Raw genomic sequence first — 25,801 nt, forward strand, 5'->3', positions numbered from 1 at the left:
CACACACACACACACACACACACACACACACACACACACACACACACACACACACACACACACACACACACACACACACACCCACACACACACACATGAAATGCATTTGTGGCCTGTAGAGTAGACCCTCAACGTGTACCTTACAGTTACATCTACATTACCTATTTAGAGAACACATTAACAAGCACATCATCTGCAATCATACATTATCCTTCCGTTCAAAACAGAACATTATGAATATGAAAAAAATAAGATGCTGTGGTCACAGAGGTTAAACACGGTTTACCAAGGAAGATGATTTTGCCTTGCTTGGTATTTCGGCCTAATCTAATGGGAAACACAGCAGCTACTCATCTAGTGTTTTGACAAACTTGGTTAAAATTTAGTTGATGAACAAGTGTTGCTCAATGCCAACTGCTCGTATCGTGTGTTTATGAAAAATATCATTGTTGACTTATGTCAACCATTTTGAACCAACATCAGTATAGATAGAATACTGGTTTAATTAAGTAGCATGTGCATTCAAATATTACAGTATAATAAAGGTCTGGTAGTAGGTACTGACACCCTGGGGGAACAAGACATTCATTCCCCAATTGTTGACAAATCTCCCTCTGTGACTCTGTGCCGTTCTGTTCACTCCTCCATCCTTCACAGTTCCTACCATCCCCTCGCGCACTCACTCACTCACACACACAAACACACACACACTCATGCACGCACACATGCACACACACACGCACGCACACACACTGTTAGATCCGTGGACTATACGTCCTCACGGGAGGTGGATTTAGCGAAACCTGTTGTCCTGTAACGGTTGTTAACAGGTCGGTGGGGAGACACGCCCAGCCCCTAACTATCGTATGAACCAGACACCTACACCGCTTGCTTCGGCGCCCCACCCCTGAGCTTAACCCTGGTCAGGGTTGGGCTGCCGATCGCGTCTGTGTGATAGCTTTCTCCTGGGATCCGTGTACTTGGAAGATTGCAAGAATTGTTTAAGAGTTTGGAAATAACCATCTCTAGGGATATGTTTCTTCGAACTTGACTAAGTAACCTCTAAGATCTACGATGCTTATACTGATTCTACTGACTGATCACGAAGTGATATTCTAATCTTCTTTAGAAAGGTATTAACTGATTGATGGAAAAATGGATGGGTTCATCTCATCATCTCATTTTCGTCCGCTTATCCGGGGTCGGGTCGCGGGGGGAGCAGCTCAAGCAGGGGGCCCCAGACTTCCCTTTCCCGGGCCACATTGACCAACTCTGACGGGGGGATCCCGAGGCGTTCCCAGGCCAGTGTTGAGATATAATCTCCCCACCTAGTCCTGGATGGGTTCATCATAGTTTTATTTGCAGGATTAATATTTGGAACATTGCAGCAAGTTAAAGAAACTATCAAAGAAGAGTAATAAAACTGCTGTAACGGCTAGTAATATGCCGTCAAGGATATTTTGAATAAAAGTAAAGAAGACATCTGTTAAACATAATGGGATCATCTAGTTTGGCAAAGTCTCTCAGTGTTTTTGGTATCGAAATCTACCACTCTCTAAAGGGTTGGTGGTCCTTAGGAACGGGGGGAAAGAGATAGAATTTCCATCTTTCCTTGCAGCCGAAATAGTCTATTCAATTGGTCCCATGGCAGGTGGCCTACGTGGCTCCGAAGGGCTACGGGAGGAATCCTTCCTGCGCGGGTTTGGGGTCGGCTTAGCTCAGGAGGTAGAGCAGTTGTCTTGTGACTGAAAGGTTGCTAGTTCGATCCCCAGCTCCTCCTAGATGAGTGTTGATGTGTCCCTGAGCAAGGCACTTAACCCTAACTGCTCCTGACGAGCTGGCTGTCGCCTTGCATGGTTGACTCTGCCGTCGGTGTGTCAATGTGTGCATTAACCGATGTAAGTCGCTTTGGATAAAAGCATCTGCTAAATGCCCTAATTGTAATTGCAATTGGATAAGGCTTGCTTCCGATGAGCTGAGTGTTTCAGAGAGAAGTTCTTTAAAAAAATTCTGAGTCCGATTTTTCTGATTACAGTTCCTTCTGTTCACTGAGTCTGGGTGGACGTCCTCCATGGAGTCCCCGTGGCTTGGATTCCTCGATTATTCTGCATTTGTCAGCCTCTTTTATTCCGTTTTATATCTAAGTTACCTCCCTTTTCTATGGATTGTCAACCTTGACCTACACAGCTTTATTTATTATTGTACTTAGTATAGGGTTAGCTTGTATCAGCTTGTTTCGAGCTAGGTTTGGATGAAAATCTGCACACCAGCTAGTTTAGTTTTTTACCCTTGCAAATCTTACTTAGCCTTAGCGGTACACTCTCCTTGAACCCTTTGCCCTAACCTTTACTTCAGTATGAGCAGTAAACTCCATCTGATCCATCTACTTGGGTTGAATCTTACATGGACCTGTGCTCTGGACTCATGCCTACACAGCTGGGATACTTCACATGATACCCTCTGGCTGAGCCTTACATAATGATTCATATTCCATATTTTCATGAGGTGCAACATTTAAAAAGGTTTATATGAGTAATATCTTAAAAAATGCACTATACAGGCTCGCTACATCCATTAATTATATTGCCATTCATACATTTGGTTAAGCATAATATTTCATACATTTAGTCTGCGCAGTTGCTAAAAGCTGGATAATAATTAGTGCTATAAATTGAAGTGTAGAAAACGCATGTCTATTGCATACAAAAACCCCTTGGTACGCTGTCTAAATAAGGCACCAATGAATAAATGTCCCCTTCGTACCTAAATCTTTAAGGCCTCTATGGATGAACCTCCACTAGCTCTTTCTTAAGGACACAGATGAATCAACCTTACTCGACAGCACACTCACATATACACACACACACACACACACACACACACACACACACACACACACACACACACACACACACACACACACACAGACACACACACACACACACACACACACACACACACACACACACACACACACACGCACACACACATGCACACCCACACACCCACACAAATAATGAAGTACACACACACACACACACAATGACACACACAACAAACAGACATCAACATGCACGCACACATACGCACGCCCACACGTACACGCACACACACACACACATACACACAAGCAGAAGATGACAAAACAAATAGACACCTATGTGCATATACACCCACACACTCTCACACACACACACACACACACACGCACACGCACGCACGCACGCAGGCACGCACGCACGCACACACACACACACACGCACACACGGGAGTAGATGCACTAAATATTGACGCAAGCATTGATGGCATCCACCCACATCAAAACGTGCACTTCAAGAGTGCATGTGCATCACTGCGCGAGTGCATCACTACGCAGACCGCGTGCATGTGTGTGTGTGTTTGTATGTCTGTGTCACCACGCCGTGCATGCACACAGCGCCGATCCCTGACTGGAGGCTGGGCTTGTGGTGACGTCAACAGGTGACAGATGGCTACCTCACAGCACTGCTCACCGTACAGAGAGTTTTAATCAAGCCTAAGCATGTGAGAGAGATGCTAATTAGCCACCGCAGGCTGGAGCAGGGCCGGAGTAAAACGTGGCTGTGGGGGTGTGTGTTAGTGTGAGGTAGAGGGGCAGGGCGAGAGACAGACAGACAGACAGACAGACAGACAGACAGACAGACAGACAGGCAGGCAGGCAGGCAGGCAGGCAGGCAGGCAGGCAGGCAGACAGACAGACAGACAGACAGCAAAAGGGAGAGAGAGAGAGAGAGAGAGAGAGAGAGAGAGAGAGAGAGAGAGAGAGAGAGAGAGAGAGAGAAAGCGAGAGAGAGAGAGCGATGATGTCTTTATATTTGTTGTGTGTTACACTGTGTGTATCTGTACACGTGTGTGTGCGGGCGTGTGTGTAAGTAAGTAAACTTACGCGTATTTATCTTAGTATGTTTTTGGGCATGTCAACCTATGGTGTATGAGTCTAGTAAACATATACAATAAAATGATGAAGAACAACAATTTGTCTACTCTATTCTACAGTGGGGGCTTTGCTAATAAATAGGAGCCAGGCAGAGATGGACTGGGTTGCTATGTTGTTCCCAGCAGTCCTCCAGAGATGAAGCATGCGACGAGAGCAAGAAGATATTCCCTTGTTGTTCCATAGGGGTTTACAGTAATCAGATCAAGTGTCAAAATACTATACCTCAAAGTATGATGGGTGAAAAAAGAACGGGCGTCGAAGCTCAATCTCTTCCGTTTTATTTTCAGAATTGTGTTAGGTACCTGCTCTGTCTGTCAAAGGTAACCCTGGGTGCAAAAGCACACATATAAATGACTACTTCTACATTGACGGCGTGTATTTAAGCATGCATTAAGGGCCTGTCCTTTGACCTTTGTGAAAAAAGGGAAAGATGTTTAATGCATGTTCAGATTAATTCAGAGCAAATGATATGGCAGACGGTCTCTCTCTCTCTCTCTCTCTCTCTCTCTCTCTCTCTCTCTCTCTCTCTCTCTCTCTCTCTCTCTCTCTCTCTCTCTCTCCCTCTCTCCCTCCTCTGTGCTGCAGAGTCATGTTCTCTGTTCCCCTTACCTGTGAAACGGGCCCTTGCGGCCACTCATTGTAATGCTGATCAGAGCGGTTGTAAAACTAGAGTTGCTCACTGGTGCGGCGGGAAAACGTTAGCAAAAGGTCAAGAGTTAATTCAGCAGGCAGCTCCTGTAACGTAGAGCAGTGCAAAGCTGACTTTACTGAAATTGCAGGAGGGGAGGGAGGGGGGGAAAAAGTCATAGTACCTCAGAGATAGGCTCAATGAACAGAAATAAATACATTATTAATTTACTAAGATGACATAGCAATGGTGAGCTCATTACAGATAGAGGCCGAGGAACTATCTGTAACACCCATTCTATTCTGCTCTATTCTACTCCATTTTTTTTTAATTGTGTTAATGCTGGCTGTTGTTATTTCAAGAAATTGATTATATTAACTCCATTATGTTACATTAACATTGTATTTGTTGGTTGATCTTAATTCCTCCCTTGGCTCAAGACAATGACACCACAGAATTGCCCTTTTAACAATGGTATCACTTCATCCCTGTGATAATGAGTATGGCCGCATACTAATTGCATTAGCTCTGAAACAGGCGTTAACGGGCAACAGGTATGCACAACTGTAAAGGGAAGACTTTCTGCAAACAGAGATTACAGAAGGTCCTAACTAATATGTGGCTTCGCAGATAACACTGCAGTAGATAAAATAAAGTTTAAGGTGATAAATATTTAGTTTTAAAATAATAAAGGGATCGCACGAATGAGTCTAAAATAAATGTCATGACCTCCCTCTTCCCAGCTCTATGTTCTCCTTATCTACAAAGCATGTCAAAGTACAAACATGAATCATAATAATAACTGTAGACGGAGGAACACAGGCACAAGACATAACTAGCAGGCAAAATTGAGAGTGAAAACCCTGGCTTTGGTGTTCCTCTATGACGGCCAATCATCCCCACTCAGGGCTCTATCAGACTCCTCTATAAATGACATGGTCTCTCCTAGATCAAAGGGATGAGTATAAACAGCATGGTAAATTATTGCGATAGTGGACTATTGCGATGTACACATACAAATATAAGGTCATAATGTCTCCCATCCACATTTAGCTCTGCATTACATTCAACACAATTCAAAAAAAGTGCAGTGTAAATTGTAACAACAAATATGCTCCGGATTCTTCTATTGATCAATTTATAAAATAAATGTCGGAGCACTGTACTATATATATATAAATCTATATTTTTTTAATGTATTTTTGCATTTTTATGCTTTATGATGTGATAGAGAGGAAGGTGTGGGAGGGACAGGGGGGGGACATGCATCAAAGGACCACGGCCAGGAATCAAACCCAGTCGCTTTCGATCAGGACCGAGCCATAATGGTACAGGCTCTACCCGGAGAACCACCGGGGCGCCCCGACCTTATAAATATTAATCAAGCTCCGTTTTATTCAAATGACGGATCCAAACGTCAACAATCTACTTGACTATCTGAAACAGAGCAGGCAGGATGACTTTCAAACGAGGAAAGACAAAGGAAACAGGAGGGCTATTAAAGACGACCCGGTGATATGAGACGACAATATTGTGTAATACTTGAGTCAAAACCAAAGACAGAACAGGCCCTGTGTGCCCCATATAGACACAGAGCACAGGCCTGTTACGACGACCAGAGAGGAGAATAAGAGACAAAGAGAGGAGATGAACAGAAGAGTGTATGAGAGAGATACAGAAGAGAGAGAGAAGAGAGGGAAAAGCTCAAAGAATTAGAGAGCAAGAGATTGAAGATATAATAAGAGGTCACTGGAGGCAGACAAGGTCATTAACACACCTCAAGAGATGACTCAATTAAAGGATTGAATGGATGGCCTTCCCCAATGGCCAGCTGCATATACCCACCACCACCACCACCACCACCACCACTAGCACCACCACCACCACCACCACTAGCACCACCACCACCACCACCTCCCCCAACACCACCACAACCACCACCTCCCCCACCACCACCAGCCCCACTAGAACGTGCAGGTGAGCGTCAATAAGCCCTGTTCAATGCAGCCATTCACTACATGTAGTATTCAGCCAAGATAAAAACCTCAATTCTGATGTGTTTTATAGAAAAACATGAAGAAGTGAAATGACACCAACCAAATACCTAACCAGAAGCGTGCCTCTTTTTTACGGGAGAAAGAGAAGCAAAATGTGTTATTTAATTATATGTGTCCATGGCAAAAGCAGAAAAGGACACCAATATGGCTGTGTTTCGCGCGTGTATCTCGATAGATGCAACAAGAGGACTTGTCAAATTGGTGTTAAAATGAAGAGCGCTGTTTGGATCGGCTGTGTGTGTTATTCCCTTCAGTATTTTCTCACATTCACTTGCTCCCCGCTGTGCTCTGGAGCCAAGGCTCTGTGTCCTATCTGAAAAAGGAAGAGGCCAATGGTGTGTGTGTGTGTGTGTTTGTGTATCTGTGTGTGTGTGTGTGTGTGTGTGTGTGTGTGTGTGTGTGTGTGTGTGTGTGTGTGTGTGTGTGTGTGTGTGTGTGTGTGTGTGTGTGTGTGTGTGTATGGGGTGTGTGTATGTGTGTGTCTGTGGGGGGGTGTGGGTGTGGGTGTGTATTGGATTCTTTGTCTCACCCAAATCTAAAGACACAGGCGGGCCACAAAGGAAATCAATAGACGTTTGTCCTAGTGTGCCATAAATGACATGTCTTGTGTGTGTTTGTTGTTAGAATGAAAAGAGAGAAAGAGAGTGTGTGTGTGTGCGATTGTGTGTTTGTGTGTGTTTATAAGAGTAGATGGATATGGGGTTAATTAGCCATGATGGGCTGTAATTGAGTGGCACAGACAATTCCTGCCATTAATAATAGTGACACACACACACACACACACACACACACACACACACACACACACACACACACACACACACACACACACACACACACACACACACACACACACACCCAAACTTAAATACACCAAAAAACGTATTCTCTCCATTTCTCCTCCCCACCTCATTCCTCTCCCCCTCACCTCCACCTCCTCGTGAATATCCCTTCCTCTCCTCCCCTCCTACTCCACCATCACTCCTCTCCTTCCTTTTATCTCCTCTCCTGTCTGCTCCAGTCCACTCTTCTCCGCTCCCCCCTCCTCTCCTCTTCTCCTCACACTCTCCTCCTATTTCCATTTGACTCTTTTGGAATATATACCTCAGCATTGTTGAATGCTTGATCCTGACTGGTCAATAACCTTCTAAGGGCATGGTGGTGGTGGTGGTGGTGGTGGTGGTGGTGACGTATGGTGGTCGGGGTGGTGCTGGTAGTGGTGATGGCGGGGTCGGGGGTGGTGGTGGTTGTGACGCGTGGTGGTTATGGTGGTTGGGATGGTGCTGGTGGTGGTGGTGGTGGTGGCTGTGGACGAAGTACTTAGACCACGTACTTGAATAAAAGTTGAGATACCTAGTGTAAAATATTACTCTAGTAAAAGTGGAAGTACTCCCTTTAAACGTAGACTTGAGTAAAAGTATAAAAGTACTTGGCTTCAAATATACTTAAGCATCAAAAGTAAAAGTAATTTGGTGTAGTGTAGTTCCAATGTCTTGCTATGTCTTTCATACACTCAGTCGAATCATTTATGGTTAAAAAAAACACCAACAACCCTCTAAATACAATGTTTTCTATTTGTGATAGTTGTAGTTGTAGTCTGTACTTGAGTAAAAGTATGAAGTATCACAAAATAATGATACTCAAGTAAAGTACAGACACGGTAAAAAGTTACTTAATTACAGTATCGAATGACTTGTACTTCATTATTGTCCACCACTTGGTGGTGGTGGTATTCGGGTGGGCATGAGGACGTTCTGCATGGCATTGCCTTGAGATGCAGGCCATGATAGTGTCAGGGCCTTAGAGAGAGCAGGGAATTTTTAGGAGTTTGCAAACACATCAATGTCCCTCCTGCTCCCGTCGTGTCCTTGGATCACACAGCAAAAGGCACCCACAAAAAAAGAAAAAGACGCACATGTGCATATGCACAGACGTTCAAACACACATGTGCGCAAGCACACGCAGACTCTGGGGCACACTCATACAGACACACACACTGTCAGGTTTCACAAAATGGCAGACGAGAACCCAATAGCACGACAAGAGAAACAGTTCAGGTGAAGAAACAGTGTTTATTCCAAGCAGAGGTCCAACCAGGTAGTCAATCCGTGTAGCAAACAAATTCAGTAGGAGCAGACAAAAGGGAAGGTCCAAAGTCCAAAAAGGCAGGTGGATACACGAGCAGGCAGGTTCAGGATCAGAATGAGAAGACGCGGGAGAGCTAGGTAACACACTAGACAAAGAACTGAGGGAAATGGACCGGTACATATACTGACGGGCTGATTAGCTGATGAGGAGCAGGTGAGTATGGGTTTGTGGCAGGCCGGGTGAATGAAAACAGCAGGTAATGCAGAGCTGTGGGGTGTTCCACAAACGGAGGTTTAACAAACACTGAGTTAACGCTGAGCTCTAGGTTGATTGACCCTGTGCCGACCAACCCAGAGCTGTCGGTTCCACAGCACCGGTTATGCATTAGTTCAATCAACTCGGGGTTGGTTAACACAGGGTTGTGCGCGTTCACGACAAACCTATAAAGACGTGATGTGTGGATCATGGAAACCCTGATCGATATGGCGAAACGGGCAGCATATTTCACTGATCTCGACCTCCAGGTTCTCCTGGAGAGTTACGATGAGGAAAAGGGAGTGATAATGAGGAAATGCAACACTAAAGCATCTGCCATAATGAGAAATAAAGCCTGGCAGAGGATAGCTGACCGCGTAAATTCGTAAGTGTCATGGTAAAAGCACTATCCTAAATATTTGAACTATGAATCTATTCATTGCCTATCTCAGTGAAGCTTTCTTAACGTTCCATAATCTGTTATCTATAAAGATGTAATCCGACGGCCCCCAAACGAACTTTGGAACAAGTAAAAATGAAGTCCGTCATTCAAATTGTCATATCATAGGCCTATTTGTCACTCCTCCTGCATTTAAATAGCCAATTATTTTTTTAAAGCCAATCGGAAGAGGGCCGACAGTCGGCAGACTGGATCGGGCCCTCCAATTAACTTCACCCCAGTTGAGGAGCTGGCTATGAGCAGGGGCGGCCTTCCCTACAGGCGGGTTAGGCGGCCGCCTAGAGCGCCATCTAGAGGGGGAGCGCAAAATAGTGCGTCCAAAAAAAAAAAAAAAAATCGTCAACAATCGCTCCATAGCTGGGTAGAAAACCCCATGTTTGTTGTATGCCTGCTGTATATGTGGCTCTATGCCAAAACGTGACTAATTAATCAACTTCACAGATCAAGACGGAGTATTGCTTTTAATCGAGCCGGCTACGAATGAACATCCTCCAGTTTGTCCGGTAGGCCTATTTTTTTTTTATCATTTCTGTTGTAAGCGCATCTCAAACTACTCAGCCAATAGGCCTATAATTGCTCTTTGTATGACAGGAGGCCGATGAAAATATTGCCATGGATGGGTCTGAAAGAACTGAGGTATAGGCCTAGCTTTTTCTTGCCAGTTCCAAGTCATTATTGACGATTAAACTAAACTACAATGTTCTCAAACTCACTTGTCTCTTAACAGACTGTGGTCGAGGAAGCGGCGGGTCATCAGGGTACATCAGGGTCGCAAAATCAGCATGTAAGACATATCCCAGGCTACTCACTTACTATATTGGCCAAGTATGTCGCTTGAATGTTAAAACAAAATTTTCCTCTATTTCAGTTGACGACTAAAGAATTATATCGTCTTCATCTTCAGCGGGAAATCGCTAAGGCTGATTTGCAAATGGAGTACACGAAGCTGCTGATAGAGGTAGAAAAGGAGGTTGGGCAGAAATTCAACGCGGACATGATATTGCTATTCAATGCCTAATTATTTTTTTTCCTCCCTCAGCAACTAAAGAATAAAAATGATGGATAAAAACAGTGTTTGGTGTTTTTTTACTTTTTTATTGAAATGATTTTTGCAAATGCGGTCTCGCATTCTTTGTCCAGCCCTTGCATGCATTTGCGGAATGTGTTCCTCCTCGAAGAACGGGTCAAAGGGGGGAGGCATCTCTTTGGGCAGGGTGGCTATATTGTGGAGGACGGCGCATGCAACAATTATATCGCATGCCCGTTCCGGACAAACTCTTAGGCCCCGTCCACACAAAGCCGATTTCATGGCGAAACCGCAAAGGTCTTGTACGGTTCGGCCTTCCGTCCACACGAAGCCGGCAAATCCGCTGACCGAAACCGTAAACTTCTGAAACCACCCTCGGAAGTGGTTTCAAATCTACCCGGTTTCGTTTTGGATTCGTGTGGACGCCTGAAACCGACTGAAACCGTTAACCATGACGTCATCGCCCCACCCCTCGACCCTCTATCAAATGACTGTTAAGCCCGCGTAGTCCCAGAACTCACAACAACAAAGATTATGGCGGACTACAGCCTTGTAATCGTTCTGCAGCAGATCATGTCCCTTGTTGGATTGCTAAGCCATTATTTATTGAGACTGTTGACTGACTGTTTGTTTGTGTTGTAAGTGGTTCGGGGGCAGCCTTTATGCGCACGCTCGCCTCTTCTTCTTATTTATTTCTCTTCTGGATTTCTGTAGCAGAAGCAGCGCCCCTTATGGGCCTGGCATGTGTACTACAGCATATCTACAGATCTACCCGGTTTCGCTTGACTCCGTCTTTACGGAGATACTCCGAAACCGGATTGATCGAAACCGGAACGGTTTCGCCCGTTTCGGCTTTGTGAGGTTAAATGATAAATCAATCTCCTAGGATCCACCCATCGAATTGCCCTGCGATCAAATACAAACTTTGAGCTATCTTGCACAAGCACAATTATATGAGGTCTATGATATGTTCATAATGCAACGCACCCTCTTGACATTTACGGCTCAAATTGGATTCACAATACATCCTGGCATCGTGGACTGAACCAGGCCATTTGCCTCTACATTTATAATTATGTTGGAAGCATCACATATCATCTAGTGATAAAAAAAAAGATCGACAGCGATTAACAAACCATGGACATATTGGAAATAGCCAATATAGGCAGTGTACACTTACCTGAACATTTATACTGTGATAGCCTTTCCTGTTCACGTAATCAGCCTCATTTATAGATGGGGTCAGTATAGACACTTGTGTGCCATCAATGCACCCAATTACATTTGGAAATCCTGAAATATAACACCCAGATGAAAAGTCAACAAGGATAATTTCGGTGCCATTTGGGAACACGTAAAGTAGATAATGCTGACCTTCAAGTTGGTGAAACTCCATTTGAATGCGTCTCATGGGTTTATGGCCTGGAAAAACGATGAAGTTACGCAACAACCGCTTCAGCGCAAGACAAACTTTACGTACTGAGCGGCAGACCGTGGCTTTGCCTATGTGCTCAGCATCTCCTACACTGTATAAAAAGCTACCCGTCGCAAAAAAACTGAGAGCTATGCAAATTGTTTGTAGTGAACTGAGGGCAGATCCACAATTGGTAACATTTGCAATGTAGGGTTGGAGAAGGTTATTTAATTATATCAAAGAATCATGTGAAAAACGACATCTCTCCAGCAAAAATTCCTCCGGAAAGGACAATATGTCGAGCCGTGGTCTAATTAATCTCTCTCTGTGAATTGCACAAATTATTTGCGCTCTGATATAAACCGGCCTCTCGTCAAAAGGGCATGCCATTGTGATCACGTAAAAGCTGTGGTGAACTCGGGTTTAAATACCCTGAGCAAAACCAGGTTATCTTTAAACTTAACCTGCGCAAAACCTGCTCTGACCAGGTTTGATTCAGAGCATATGTTTCTATAGCAACTAACATACTGTCATCCTTTTGGAACGGAAAACCTAGGGTTACCTTTCCCGGTTATGTGATAAAACCGGCTTTGTGGAACACCCCACAGGAGGGAGTGGCAGAGTCTGAAATGACAGGAGTTAGTGTGGCAAAACAGGAAACAGACAACTGAGAAACTAAAGCCTTGCTGAAGTTGTGACACACACTTACTTAACAGGAAATAATGAGCAACTACAAAGAATTGTGTGTCTGGTTCTAAGTGTGTGTATGTGTAAATGTGTGTGTTTGTGTGTGTGTGTATGTGTGTAAACGCATTGACTCATCCACTATTGTGTTGATAATTGAAAGTACTGAAATAGAGGCGCATATATATCAATCGCTCAATTATAGGGACAACATTGTGTGGACGTCAATGGCAGGTTACATCAGCTAGATCTTGGTAGCTGTATAGGTTCGTGTATCGGGCCTTCTTGTTACCGTTAATAGATTCAAAATAGCCCCAGGAACGGGCCTCAGTAATACTGAGTACCACCAACACAATCACATGGATTATATTGATTGTTAATTGTGTTTACAGGAATGGCAAGTGAATGCAGAAGACAGCAACATAACTTACACCAAGAGGGGCTAAACCAAACATGAAATGACAATGCAATGGGCTACTACTGGATCTAGTCCATGGGTATCTGGGAAATGTATTCAGACTCATAATCACCATCACAATCACATCAAATCCCTTGCACTGTTTTCTTTTACCAAATCCATCTTTTTGTCTTTTGTTTCCGTTTCCAAATCCCACTTATTGTTGTTGCTTCATTAACAGCAGTCTGCGAGCTCTGTCAATGAAGAACCATGTCGGATCCATCTGCCGTATCCGTGATGGATTTTAACCCATGCAACCTCCACGCCTTTGGCTTGAAAGATAACCCCTTACCTTCCTAGCAATCTCTCTCTCTCCCTATCTCCCTCTCTCTTTCTCCCTCTCTGTCTCTCTCTCCTTCTCTCTCTCTATCTTACTCTCTATCTATCTTCCTCTCTATCTATCTTCCTCTCTGTATCTCCCCCCCCTCTCTCTCTCTCTCTCTCTCTCTCTCTCTCTCTCTCTCTCTCTCTCTCTCTCTCCCTCTTTGTCTCTCTCTCTCTCTCTCTCTCTCTCTCTCCCCCCTCTCTTTCTCTCTCTCTCTCTCTCTCTCTCTCTCTCTCTCTCTCTCTCTCTCTCTCTCTCTCTCTCTCTCTCTCTCTCTAGATAATGCATCAATATCCCCTCTCCCTCTCTGTCTCGTTCTCTCCTCTGTATCTCATGCCCTCTCTCTCTGTATCCTAGTCTGGCTCATCAATATGCATGCCTCGGTGTATCAGAAGGCTGTTTTCGTACGCAGGCCTGGAGGAGAGCTGCTACAGTCCCCCTCTTACTCCACACTGTTGCTTGTATCAAGCGGCGGCGATAACAACAACAACAGGATAACAAGACAGAATGGGACTTGATCCCATCTGAGGGTGGACATACCAACACACTGCTCCTCCGAGGCAAACTAATCCATCTAACGCCTTTGTCCGCTCGCCTCAACCGCCACCTCCTCACACTTATTTACGTTCCATCGTCTGCCTCTTCATCATTCCCAGTGTCGCTCTCTCTCTCTTTCTTTCCCTCGCGCTCTCTTGCTCGCACTCTCTCTCACACACTCTCCATATTTCACTCGTAGTTGGAAGAAAACCAAAAAACAAAGAGAAAATCATGGCTGCCCTTGCAATTCCTCCCACCACTGATTAACGGACAGGCCTTGGATTTCATTGGGATTGATTGGAAGAAATTGCAGCACAATTGTACATTTCCCATGTAACCTCTGACCCATAGAAGGGCTGGGGACAATGAAAAATAGCCAACGGCCCACAAAACGATCTGTTATGTGGAAGGGGTGAAACATTGTGCCCTCCATTCCCAAACACGTCAGAATTTCCTCTGGATGATTTAGTCGCACTAGTGGCAGAGAAAAAAATAAGTTGTTTGAATAGTGTTGTTGGAACTTAAAGAACCTTGAAACAAGCTTCTAATTGTTTCACGTAGCACGCCAAACTAGTAATTGCTAACCCATTATTACCCAATTAGACTCTAGTCTAGCAATTAAAACCGCAATGTCAAATACTATTACTATTTCTGCTAATAATGCACACACACACACACACACACACACACACACACACACACACACACACACACACACACACACACACACACACACACACACACACACACACGCACACACACACGCACGCACACACACACCACGTTATGTGTTTTGAAAGAGTATATATAGATGCAATGAACTTTCAATGACAATTATAACTGCTACTACAAACTAATAAATATAAAGACACCTAACACTGGTGTGACACCTCACAGGCTTTCGTCCACTTCCCAAAGTCTGAAGAAGAGCCTACTAATCTCCACTGAACATGCCCTTTGTGAGCTGAGGCATGGCAGCGAGACCTTCAAAGAGCGTGGGTGTGTAAACATGTTTTAGAAATCCATCCAGATAGATTTGTCCGCTTCAAGCCCATAGTGTGGTGCTGCATGCAAATGGCAGTCAGATCCCCTCTTTGTTCTTGAAACCCGCTGTGGGTATTTTTAAACCATGGAAAATTATTTTCCAAGTGGAGCGGAGATAGTTTCATATTTCTATATAAGCTACGGTGGCTGCCAAGTGACACATGAATATTTTAAGCAGCTTTGTGCCTTTTTAAAATGTATTTTGCTGCCGTGAACAGGCTTGGCGGCGGGCCAGGACACAGGGTGTTATCCATAATTCCTCCGAATTCAGAACCGGTCCCCAGCACGCTGATAATTCAGCCTGCCTTCCAGCGAAGAAAATAAAATAAAAAGCGCTTAAGAGAACTCTCTTTGAATTGCCTTTCCCCTCTGCCCTTGAATGTACCCGTCATCAGTCTTTTCATTTCATTCAGTCTGAAAATACCTTATCTGGCTGTTGAATATTACTACAAACAAGGTCACTTTCTATAGTTCTTCAGACCTTGTGAAGGAAGTGATCTCTGAATGTCACGTGACTATAATCACGTGACCACGACTATAATCACGCGAACACACCTATAATCAGATGACCATGACTTCAATAACGTGACCATGACTGCGATCACATGACGATGCCTGTAATCAGATGACCATCACTGTAATCATTAGCCTGGCTATTGCCAGACCAAGCTCAATCGTAGATTGCACGTTGGTCTGGGGAAGCTGTTGTCAATTTCTTCAGCACAAGAGGCGTGATCAATGGGCCTAGTTCAAATGACTCTGTACGCAATTGGCTGCTTGTCGTCTCTTCCCTGACTTCATTGTGTTAAACCAGCCAGGCTCCTGCAAAAACGTATCGAAACTAGAAAGAAAAGTATAGCTCTTCTCCAGACCTTTCTGCAGGGCAAACTCAAATCGCTGGCAGAATGGGCGGAGCTACCCAGTCTATGTAATCATGTGACCATGCCTATAATCATGTGACCATGACTATATTCACGTAGAAATGACTGTAATCATGTGACCATGACAACAGTCATATGTCCATACCCATATTATATATGTTAATATTTCCATCCTGTCAAAATGAAAAGGACCTATATGAACGTCATCCCTTCCCGAGTTAGCTGCACAAGGAAATCGAAACTGCTTATTAAAGAAAGAAGCAGCAAAAATTGAGGAATTCAATACATTCTCATATTTTAAAATCATTTCATGATGGTTTGAATCATGAAATACGTTTAGCCCGTCCTACTCCCATTACTATACGAGGACCTGTAAGAGCTTCGATTAGCTTTTAGAGAATGGACTAAATGTTGATATGTAACAAGCAATAATCTTTGCATTTTCCCTGTGAGGAACTGCCATCTCTCCTGTCTGCTATTGGTCCAAATGTTTCATGGTTGGTGGGTTAATGTATAAGGGAGGAGAGGCAGTCATAAATAAAGACCAAACAGAAGACATATGGTGAGATAGTAGAGGAGGGCTTTAAGAGCATTATTTCCAAACCACTTTGCCAAAGATACGACCAAGAGGGTTTGCCTTGCATAAGACAGCATTCATCCGCGATGGTTAGGCTACAATTTACTCCTCCCCAAAGGTTATCCATCCAACGTTTGCCTCGTCCATCATCATCAGGATAAGTAGGCTCCTGTTAGCGGTAACCATGAGACCCGCTCCACAGACCTCAGAGCTAGCTCTGGTCGGCTTGAAAAACCAGTAGGGTCGCCATGGCTACCTGTCATAGCGATGACCTGTGGCATAAGAGCTGGTCTGAGCTGTGGCCCGCACCATTTATAACGCCGAAGAGACGTCAAGGCGATCTGACGGATGAATACCGGGACTGTGTGAAGTCAATGGAGCTATTCTCGTCTGGGAGATGAATCACCGTGTGTTTTATTTTTTGTGTTCCAGCAGGGGACAGAAATTCTTGCTCCTGTTTAAAATGTACTAACTCATGAGCACATTTTGTCCCTATTCCCCTCCATATTGAAATGGCTTTAAACACGGAAGCAGGAAGTGAGCAGACAGAGTCCACTTCCTGTGAGTCAACAATGCTTTGCGTTGTGCTAGACAGCCCTGGGACCCTCCTCCTCCTCCTGTGATGTGGAAGCAGTCGGTGCCTGCATGCCTCCCCTCCGCCGCTGCCACTTAACACCGTCACCGCTCCCCCCGTTGGTGACGGATATTAAAACATCTCAACGTCAATCTGCACCGCGTCTTTTCTTTGTTTACTCCCGTCCCCTTCCTGCCTTGTTGTTCCTTCCTCAGGCATCTGAATAACTTCCTGTCTTCCTGCCGCAAAAACATTACGCCCAATGAGATCATAGCGATGACACCGTATGTGTGTGCGCCCCGTGTCCACACCAGTCTCTGTGCTTTGGTTTACCGAATAGTAGGAAATGCAATCTGGGCGAATGGATATTGACGTTGTGTGTTGAAGCTACTTCCATGTGAGATAGGTGCTTGTATACACAGGGTTCATTAACTTTAGCACTCAGCCAATCCGGGGCTATTCTCCAGCATGGAACCGCCGCTCAAATACCGTCCTCATAACGGTTTCACTTCACAACCATGATGACACAAACACAGACACGCGCGCACACGCAGGCAGGCAGGCGGGCAGGCAGGCACGTACACGCACGCACGTACACGCACGCACGCGCACCACGCTCGCACGCACACGCACACGTATGCACGCACGCAGGCAGGCGGGCAGTCAAGCACATGCAGGCACGCATGCATGTATATACACACACACACACACACACACACACACACACACACACACACACACACACACACACACACACACACACACACACACACTAGCTATCACAATTTTGAGATTTGGCAATTCACCTCAGGCAGAGCAAACTTTAATCAAACATTTTTCCCTTCTTTTCTTAAAAAGAATGATATCAGCATATGAACTATATTCCAGCAGAAGTAAATGAATAGAAACATCATTTGGGGGGGGGGTAGCAAAAGCTATATTTACATTTGTGTTTTTGATGCATTCATGGCAACAAAGTGAAGGTGACCTGACTGCAATGCATTCAAACAAAATGGCTGAACCCAAGTGAAGATGGACCTTTTAGCACAGAGTTCCTCATGCATCATCCACAATTCAAACCGTAGACTAGTTTGTCAAGCATGTTTTTAAATACATACCATGATAAAAAAACAAAAGCCGGTATCTGTTTTATGATTGTAACTTAATCTGAAGCCGGCAAACTATGCAGACTTTTATGCGGTGCGGCCGGTGGGCCCATTTTTTATCATCCAAATAAATCAATCAGATTGAGATGCTGGGGGCTATAACAGTCTCCAGAGAGCGGACTTGTTGCTCGATGTGTATAGCAGCCGGGGGGGGGGGGGAGGGGTCCACGATAAACAAACTAAACAAGACATAATGCTTGGCGCATACATATTGCTGACTTTCACTCAACTACATGGAAAAACGATGTTTGCAATCCCAGACTCCTGGCTTATATCGGCCGGCGCAACAACAAAACACGCAGCGTGTCGCTTCCTCCTCCAGCCTGAATACAAACACCAACTAGGAGCTCCATGAACGTCTGCGGGCAGCGTGTTTTTTTTAAGGGGGGATGCCATTCACGTTCCACCGGCTACATGCGTGCCCGCCCACCAGAAGGGTCCGCGGTGGGGCTTAAAGGTCTCGTGTGTGACAGGGCAGAACAGCAGCGGCACAATGGCCTACCGTGAGCCCCGCAAAGACGAGGCCCACGACGGAGGGGAGCTGGTGTGTGCTGTGCGCGGAAAGGCGGGGGAGGGACAGACAGGCCCCGGGGAGCTGACCTTTTCATTTAGCCGTGCGGCCGCCTCCTGTCCTGTGATGAGCAGCATCTGGGCCGTTGTGCTGAGCCACGCGCCTTCTGCCCGTACAGTATGGGACCAGGCCGGTAGCCTGGTGAGGGCTCCTTGAGGGGGTCTGTGATGTGCCTCTGATGTATCAGGCAAGCATGAATGATTGATTGAATGATTGAATGTACGAATGTACGAATGAATGAATGAATGAATGAATGAATGAATGAATGAATGAATGAATGAATTACTAATAAATATGTAAAATAAATATGAGACAAATAAATATGCTCTGCTTACCTAACTGTGTGACTCCGATTCTCTTCAATGTCCGGTTGTTTCTTTGTCAATTTTAAATGTAGGGATTTCGTTTTCATTACTACTTTTCGTGCTTTGGATACAAATGCAAAATGCAAATTATGAATGCAAAATAAACAAACAAACACACACACACACACACACACACACACACACGCACACGCACACGCACACGCACGCACGCGCGCGCGCACGCACACACACACACACACACACACACACACACACACACACACACACACACACACACACACCCATACACACACACACACACACACACACACACACACACACACACACACACACACACACACACACACACACACACACACACACACACACACACGAGCACAACACATCTCTCCCAGCCATTATATTCCATCCACTTGATGTCCTTATTCCCTCAGCCAACACACGCGGCCCACGCAGCAGCAGAAACAGCCACATATCAGGATAGATTCGCAGCTTTGGAGGACATTGCCTCGTCCCTCGCGGAGCTCAGAGACATATTTGTCATTGTCAAGTGAATGTGTCAAAATAGCAACAGGCAGACTAGCCAAGAGCCCGAGCGTCTCTGGTGCCGTTCACGCGTTTTACGCTTTGGGCGAATGACACGTCCAGCAGACGCGTTGTAAAGCCCGAGAGCCAAAGATCTGAGGCCGGTCACATGCCGGTTCCCTCTGAGATATAGCCGCATGGCTACCTCGGGACAGGCTCTTCAACGCGTCGCACAGCAATGGCTCTGATAGAGACCGAGATAGCAAAACGGGGGAATTGGAACGCGGGAAACCATAGACAGCAGGAGGACGCAGCAGGAGGTGGCCGGGAAGCGAACACAGCCCGGTGCCATGGCGGTGGCTCTCTGCAGACGCGCCCTGACTGTTAAACCTGCAGGCCCCGGGGGGACGGGGACGGCGTGAGGCCTGGAGGAGGTGCTGTCAACATTAGGTACCATCTGCTGTCAGAAAAAGACGAGTCCCAGACACACCGAAGGCGAGCTGCGTGTCAGCACGGGGAACGCAAAGTTACACAGCACGGCTAGACCCCCAGAAAGGGATTGGAACGCAAGGTCTCAGATGACTGGAACCACTGAGGTCCCGATCGATGCTGGCGGAGTGAGAAGACCGGGAGGCGCGTCGATTGGCCTCGCGTCCTGTGTGATTGATCCCCACAAACACAGGAGGTGTTTACATGAGAGCGGACGTGTCAGTGGTTTAAAACACCGTATTTTGATCAAGCATTCTCTGAATGCTTGATTCATTCACCTTGATCTATACTACTGTGATCAGGCATTCGGAGAATGCTAGTATAGATGAAGGTGCACGAATCATGTATGGTGATGCCCATTGCATCGCCGTGTGCCACACATTTAGCGCTATCTGTTGATTGCAGTGGGCCTATTCACAGACTTTTACAGACATATTGAGTTTGGAAGTGTGCGAACCGAGGATAGAGGCCTATCTGGAAACATTTGCCGAAGTTGTACCGGTAGTGCAGCTTGGACAGCCGGTATAGCCATATATTTGGCCCATATATTGTTTAACTATATGCTTTAAAATGTAGCCCTCGTGGCTACTTACTCTCCTCGGAGCATATGAGCAGGCATGTTCAAGTAAACAACCCTCTTTAAAACAGACCCATGAGGAGCTTATGGAGGTATTTTATGTTAGGGTACAGTCATTCGTGCAATTGAGACATGGAAGATAGGAGCATTACATGGCACCAACGTCTGCATACATCAGCCGTCATAGTACACATCCTTCCATTGAAGGCAACAAGCCTCAACAACAAGTCGCCTCTCTTACCGAATCTTAAGACGTGCGGCATCCCGCGAGAGTATCCGAGAAACAGCAGCAGGAGCGGGAGAAGCCTGAGGTTGAACCTGAAAACGAGACTATTTACCAGCTGGGAGGTAATCTTCATGTTGTTCGTCAAAAAATGCACAGTGGTGGTAGTCCCCCCCGTACGCTACTGATTCCCGCGGATTTCTTCTCTCCGGTCGTGCAAGATCACGGCATGGTCACTCGCGCTCTCCCTAAATCCATTAGCAGTCCCGGCATGGATCCTCTCCTCACTGCGCCAAGAAACCAGCCCCCAGTTCAAGGGACGGCGGGGTATCCATGTCGAGAGGTGAAAAAAAAATCCGGTGGGGGCCCCATACATACATACATAGGGCTGCTGGGTTGGTTTTCTTGGGGGAGGTGGTGGGGGTAAGGGGGTGGGTTGGGGGCGTGGGGGGCACAGCTATGCGCTATCCGCACGGCGATGGGGTACAGCGGTGCGAACGGTCGGAGCGGTGCGAGGAAGCGGAGGGGAGAGTCGCGATTGCAGCCCTGTGTGTGTGAGGCACCTCGGCTCGCCTACGATCCCATTATGCTGCACTGCTGCACAGACGCTGACGTCGAGCCAAGCCTGGTGTTGTGAGCGCGGAGCCCGCAGAGCACAGCCTTCTCGAAGAGGAGGAGGAGACGGAGGAGGAGGAGGGGAGGATGGAGAGAGAGAGAGAGAGAGAGAGAGAGAGAGAGAGAGAGAGAGAGAGAGAGAGAGAGAGAGAGAGAGAGAGAGAGAGAGAGAGAGAGAGAGAGCGGTTTGATATAGAGAGGGAAGGCGAGACAGATAGAGTGAGAGAGACAGAGAGAGATGGGAGAGAGAGAGAGAGAGAGAGAGAGAGAGAGAGAGAGAGAGAGAGAGAGAGAGAGAGAGAGAGAGAGAGAGAGAGAGAGAGAGAGGGAGGAAGTGAGAGAGAGAGAGAGAGAGAGAGAGAGAGAGAGAGAGAGAGAGAGAGGGAGGAAGTGAGAGAGACAAGGTATTAGAGAAGGTTGAGAGAGAGGAATGAGCGAGAGGGAGATAAAGAAAGAGAGAGAGAGAGAGAGAGAGAGAGAGAGAGAGAGAGAGAGAGAGAGAGAGAGAGAGAGAGAGAGAGAGAGAGAGAGAGAGAGAGAGAGAGAGAGAGAGCGAGACCTGGTGCGGGCAGCTCTATAACTTGGCAGAAGTCCATCACTCATCATTTGGGTGTCAGTGTGCAGTCCATTAAGAGCATTGCAATTAACCCAGATGGTTCACCCTGACGGGAGGTAATATATACATTACAAACATGCCGTCCTCCCCAAACAGAGACAAAATAGAACAAATATGAAATTGATTTTTTTTTTTCTCATCAACGCTCCACTCTTTGGATATAGGCCACTTCTCTTGATGGATGGTCACTGGTAACAGATCAATACAAACCACGTTGTCGCCTGAAATGGTACACGTATAGCGGTACGGATTGGCCCATCAGGTGATACCAGTTGGTATTTTGACACAGCAGGTGGTCGTACCTTGTTTTATTAAAAACTGTCTTCGAATTGTGTGCAAATTATGCGTTTTGTTTGCGTGAAACATACATGCATTGTCTGTAGATTGCCCTCTTGGCCGGGTCTCTCTAAGATTATACATTTATTTTAATCTTAATGAGACTTTAACCTGGTTATAAGAAAAAATAGATGTCGCATTTTAATGTGTGCTTCATTTGCCTTTCCCGCAGATCCGTGGTCCTGTGGGTCAGGACCACGGACAGAGCTGTGGTCCAGGACCACGGACAGAGCCTCGCTGCCGGGGTGCAGGACCTCCGACAGAGCTGTTGGTCAGGACCACGGACAGAGCCTCACTGCCGGGGTGCAGGACCTCCGACAGAGCTGTGGGTCAGGACCACGGACAGAGCCCCACCGCGTCTCAGAGCCCCGCCGCGTCTCAGAGACCCGCCGCGTCTCAGAGCACTGTGGAATTGGAAATCCAGAACAGTCTAAAGTTGAGCGATTGGGTCGATTCGGGCTCTTTGCAGGACCTCAATTTTAACTATATATATATATAAGAGCAAAAAAAGTATGCATTCAAATTCACTTTTAATGCAGAAACCATCCTCATACGCCATTATTTTATAGAAGGCAGTAAAGCCTGCAGGATATTGTTTATTCATACAAAGTTGACATTAGGAGCCTGCTTTTTTAAAATCTCAAATTTAGTTCTGGTGACAACCATTTAATTATTCTCAGATCCATTTCAATAGTGTGGGACCAAATGTGTAATTTCGACGCTGCCACAAGGCACAGACTTCTATCCTGTGCAAACATTATTTGAAAAGAAACCTTCAGCTAAAATGGGAACTGCTCATCCAATTGGATGTGCACAAATCGGAATCGGGTTTAAATGTATTTGGCAACGACAGCCGATGTGATAGGTGAGGCGTATTGCAAAATAGCTTACTGCTTTTCTGGCTTGTGTGTCAAAAGACGAATTTCGTTTATGCGTAAAGATAGAAATCCAAAGATTGATATCTGGACGGCTCTGCATAGGTGCAACATAAATGGAGCATCCCTTGCCCGGCCCAGCATGGAGCTGTATCACAGCTACAGTAGGGCTACAGCCAGCTCGTCCTTTTAAATGAGCTAAGGGGAGATTTAATCTCGGGGAAGAATTGCTGGAGAACTGAAAGAGGTCTTTGACTTCATGATGAACGCCCCCCATTGTGCGTCTTATGCCTACGTGTCAATGGCTTGCCTGTGTGTGTGCTCGTGTGAGTGGGTGTGTCCGTGTGTGTGAGTGCGTGTGTGTATGTATGTATGTATGTATGTATGTATGTATGTATGTATGTATGTATGTATGTATGTATGTATTTATGTATGTATGTATGTATGTATGTATGTATGTATGTATGTATGTATGTATGTATGTATGTATGTATGTATGTATGTGTGTATGTGTGTGTGTGTGTGTGTGTGTGTGTGTGTGTGTGTGTGCGTGTGTGTCGTGTGTGTGTGTGTGTGTGTGTGTGTGTGTGTGTGTGTGTGTGTGCGTGTGTGCGTGTGTGTGTGTGTGTGTGTGGTTGTGTGTGCGAAAGTGCGTGTGAGCGCGCGAGGGTGCAACATCAAAGGTGGTGTATAGTGGATCTGCAGCGCTCTCTCCACAACAAACCATAAGAAAAACAGCCAAAGACAGGGGCCAGTCGAGAGGTCATTTCACGGGCTTTTAGTCGGCAGTGTGTGCACATAGATTGGTAATGGATGCATGCAGTAGGGCTAGTGGGTAGGGCTTTTCACAGCCAGCAACACGCAAGCCATGTGAGGAGATCATAGCGCGGTGCAGCACTCATCATCATGCAACCATCTGGTCTATTAGCATAATGACGGAGAAATCAGGCTTCTCCGTAAGCCTGTTGAGCCTCCAACACAGCATGAAAGGAATGCTTATATCGAGCCTCGAGTGAAGAAGCCCGTGCACGCTTTGTGTGCTGTAACAGCGCCCTCTGGCCGTGAACGTAGAAATGCTATGCAACACTTTCCGGGTTTAATGTGGTTAATATAGAGGAGAAAGCAGACTTAGGGACCCTTGGGGTATTTTATATTGGATTTTTCCACACTTTTTGGGTATATTTTGTGGTAATATATTTTCCCGGTAGAAATACATACTTTGATTTTAGTTCCACTATGAAACACAATAAATGTTGATCGACTCAATGAGTCAAGGCAAACTAGTTTAGCATCAATTCAACAAACAGGTTGATGAGTAACAACGGAATGTGTCAGGTCGTGACAATGAATCACTATTTTGGTTATTGGACGAACTCCCTTTAAAGGCGCTGTAGGTATGAGAGTCGTAAAGAAGCCGGCAGGGAAGCAGAGTAGAGCAAGAATTCACAACCAAAACCCCCAACTGTCCCCTCCCTCCCTACCGTTGGCCGCCATTGAGAATTGTTGCATTGGGACATCCATGATGGATTCCCTGAACCAATCGGGGTACAGATGGACGGATTGGTCAGAGATGAACCAGGAACGGTCTAAAATCGAAATCATCCATAGGACGGTGCCGTAATGTCTAGTGGCTTTCAGATGACTGCCGTTCCTCACATAACACCCAAATTAAAGCTCTTGAAAAGTACTTTTAAGTAGATTAGTAAGTAGTTAGTTGAGGGCTTTCACTTGCTGTTTGACTGCTGCTCCAAAGTAATAAGGTATATTTGACTTATTATGAATAGCCTACTTTGAAAAAAGTGAATAAATTAAATCGTTACTTTTTTGTCAATAAACATGGCCTCCTCCGTGGATATTGTTTGCTGAAGTGTGGGATGCATCATGTAATTTAGTAAAATACTGCACAAATATAAAACAAACGATTAAGAGCTAACAGTAGCTCAGGGGGTAGAGCCATTGACTCAGCTGGTTCGATCCTAGCGAGTGTCGAGGTGTCCCCAGGCCAGCTGCATCACCCTTGCTGCTCCCACGTGCTGGTTGTCACCCTGCTCGGATGACTCAGCCAGCGGTGTGTGAATGTGTGCATACATGGTTGTGTATTTGTCTTTAGGGCTTGTACATTTTGACCCCACATCTCAAAGAGACATTCATTTTTGGAAGTGTATGAGCATGGAATGTTGTCGGCAGTCTTGTCGGTTTGGTCTTTTTTGGTAATTAATTGTTAAGTTATTATTGTTAAGTTGTGTTTGAAACCGCCATAGCGTTATATTATCGAGTGCCGGCAACAAAAAAATCCCCTGATGGATTCTGATGAACCATCCCTAAAGAGACACAAGGCTTGTACACTAGCAATGGGAAGGAGGTGGGTAGATTCTATTGTCATTTCTGCGTATTCAACAGTGGTTCAAGAAGGGCAACCAGAAGTTAGTCCGGTTGGAAAAGCTCAGAAGCTGCAATTAACTATAATTCTTTCTCTCAATCCTTCGCTTTGACATGCT

The 25,801-nt window shown here is 45.7% G+C and overlaps 1 protein-coding gene across 1 annotated transcript in view; it reads right to left on the bottom strand.

Moving 5' to 3' along the window:
• LOC115534701 (glutamate receptor ionotropic, kainate 2) overlaps window positions 1-21,298 on the bottom strand; it is a gene marked incomplete at its 3' end in the record, with an annotated part of 42,407 nt that extends 21,109 nt beyond the window's left edge. The window contains 1 exon segment of the mRNA XM_030345857.1: window positions 20,880-21,298. Within this exon segment, the coding sequence (XP_030201717.1) occupies window positions 20,880-20,997 (118 nt within the window).
• Between the last annotated feature and the right edge of the window lie 4,503 nt (window positions 21,299-25,801).

This window comes from Gadus morhua, chromosome 21, assembly GCF_902167405.1.
Source record: "Gadus morhua chromosome 21, gadMor3.0, whole genome shotgun sequence".
NCBI lineage: Eukaryota > Metazoa > Chordata > Actinopteri > Gadiformes > Gadidae > Gadus > Gadus morhua.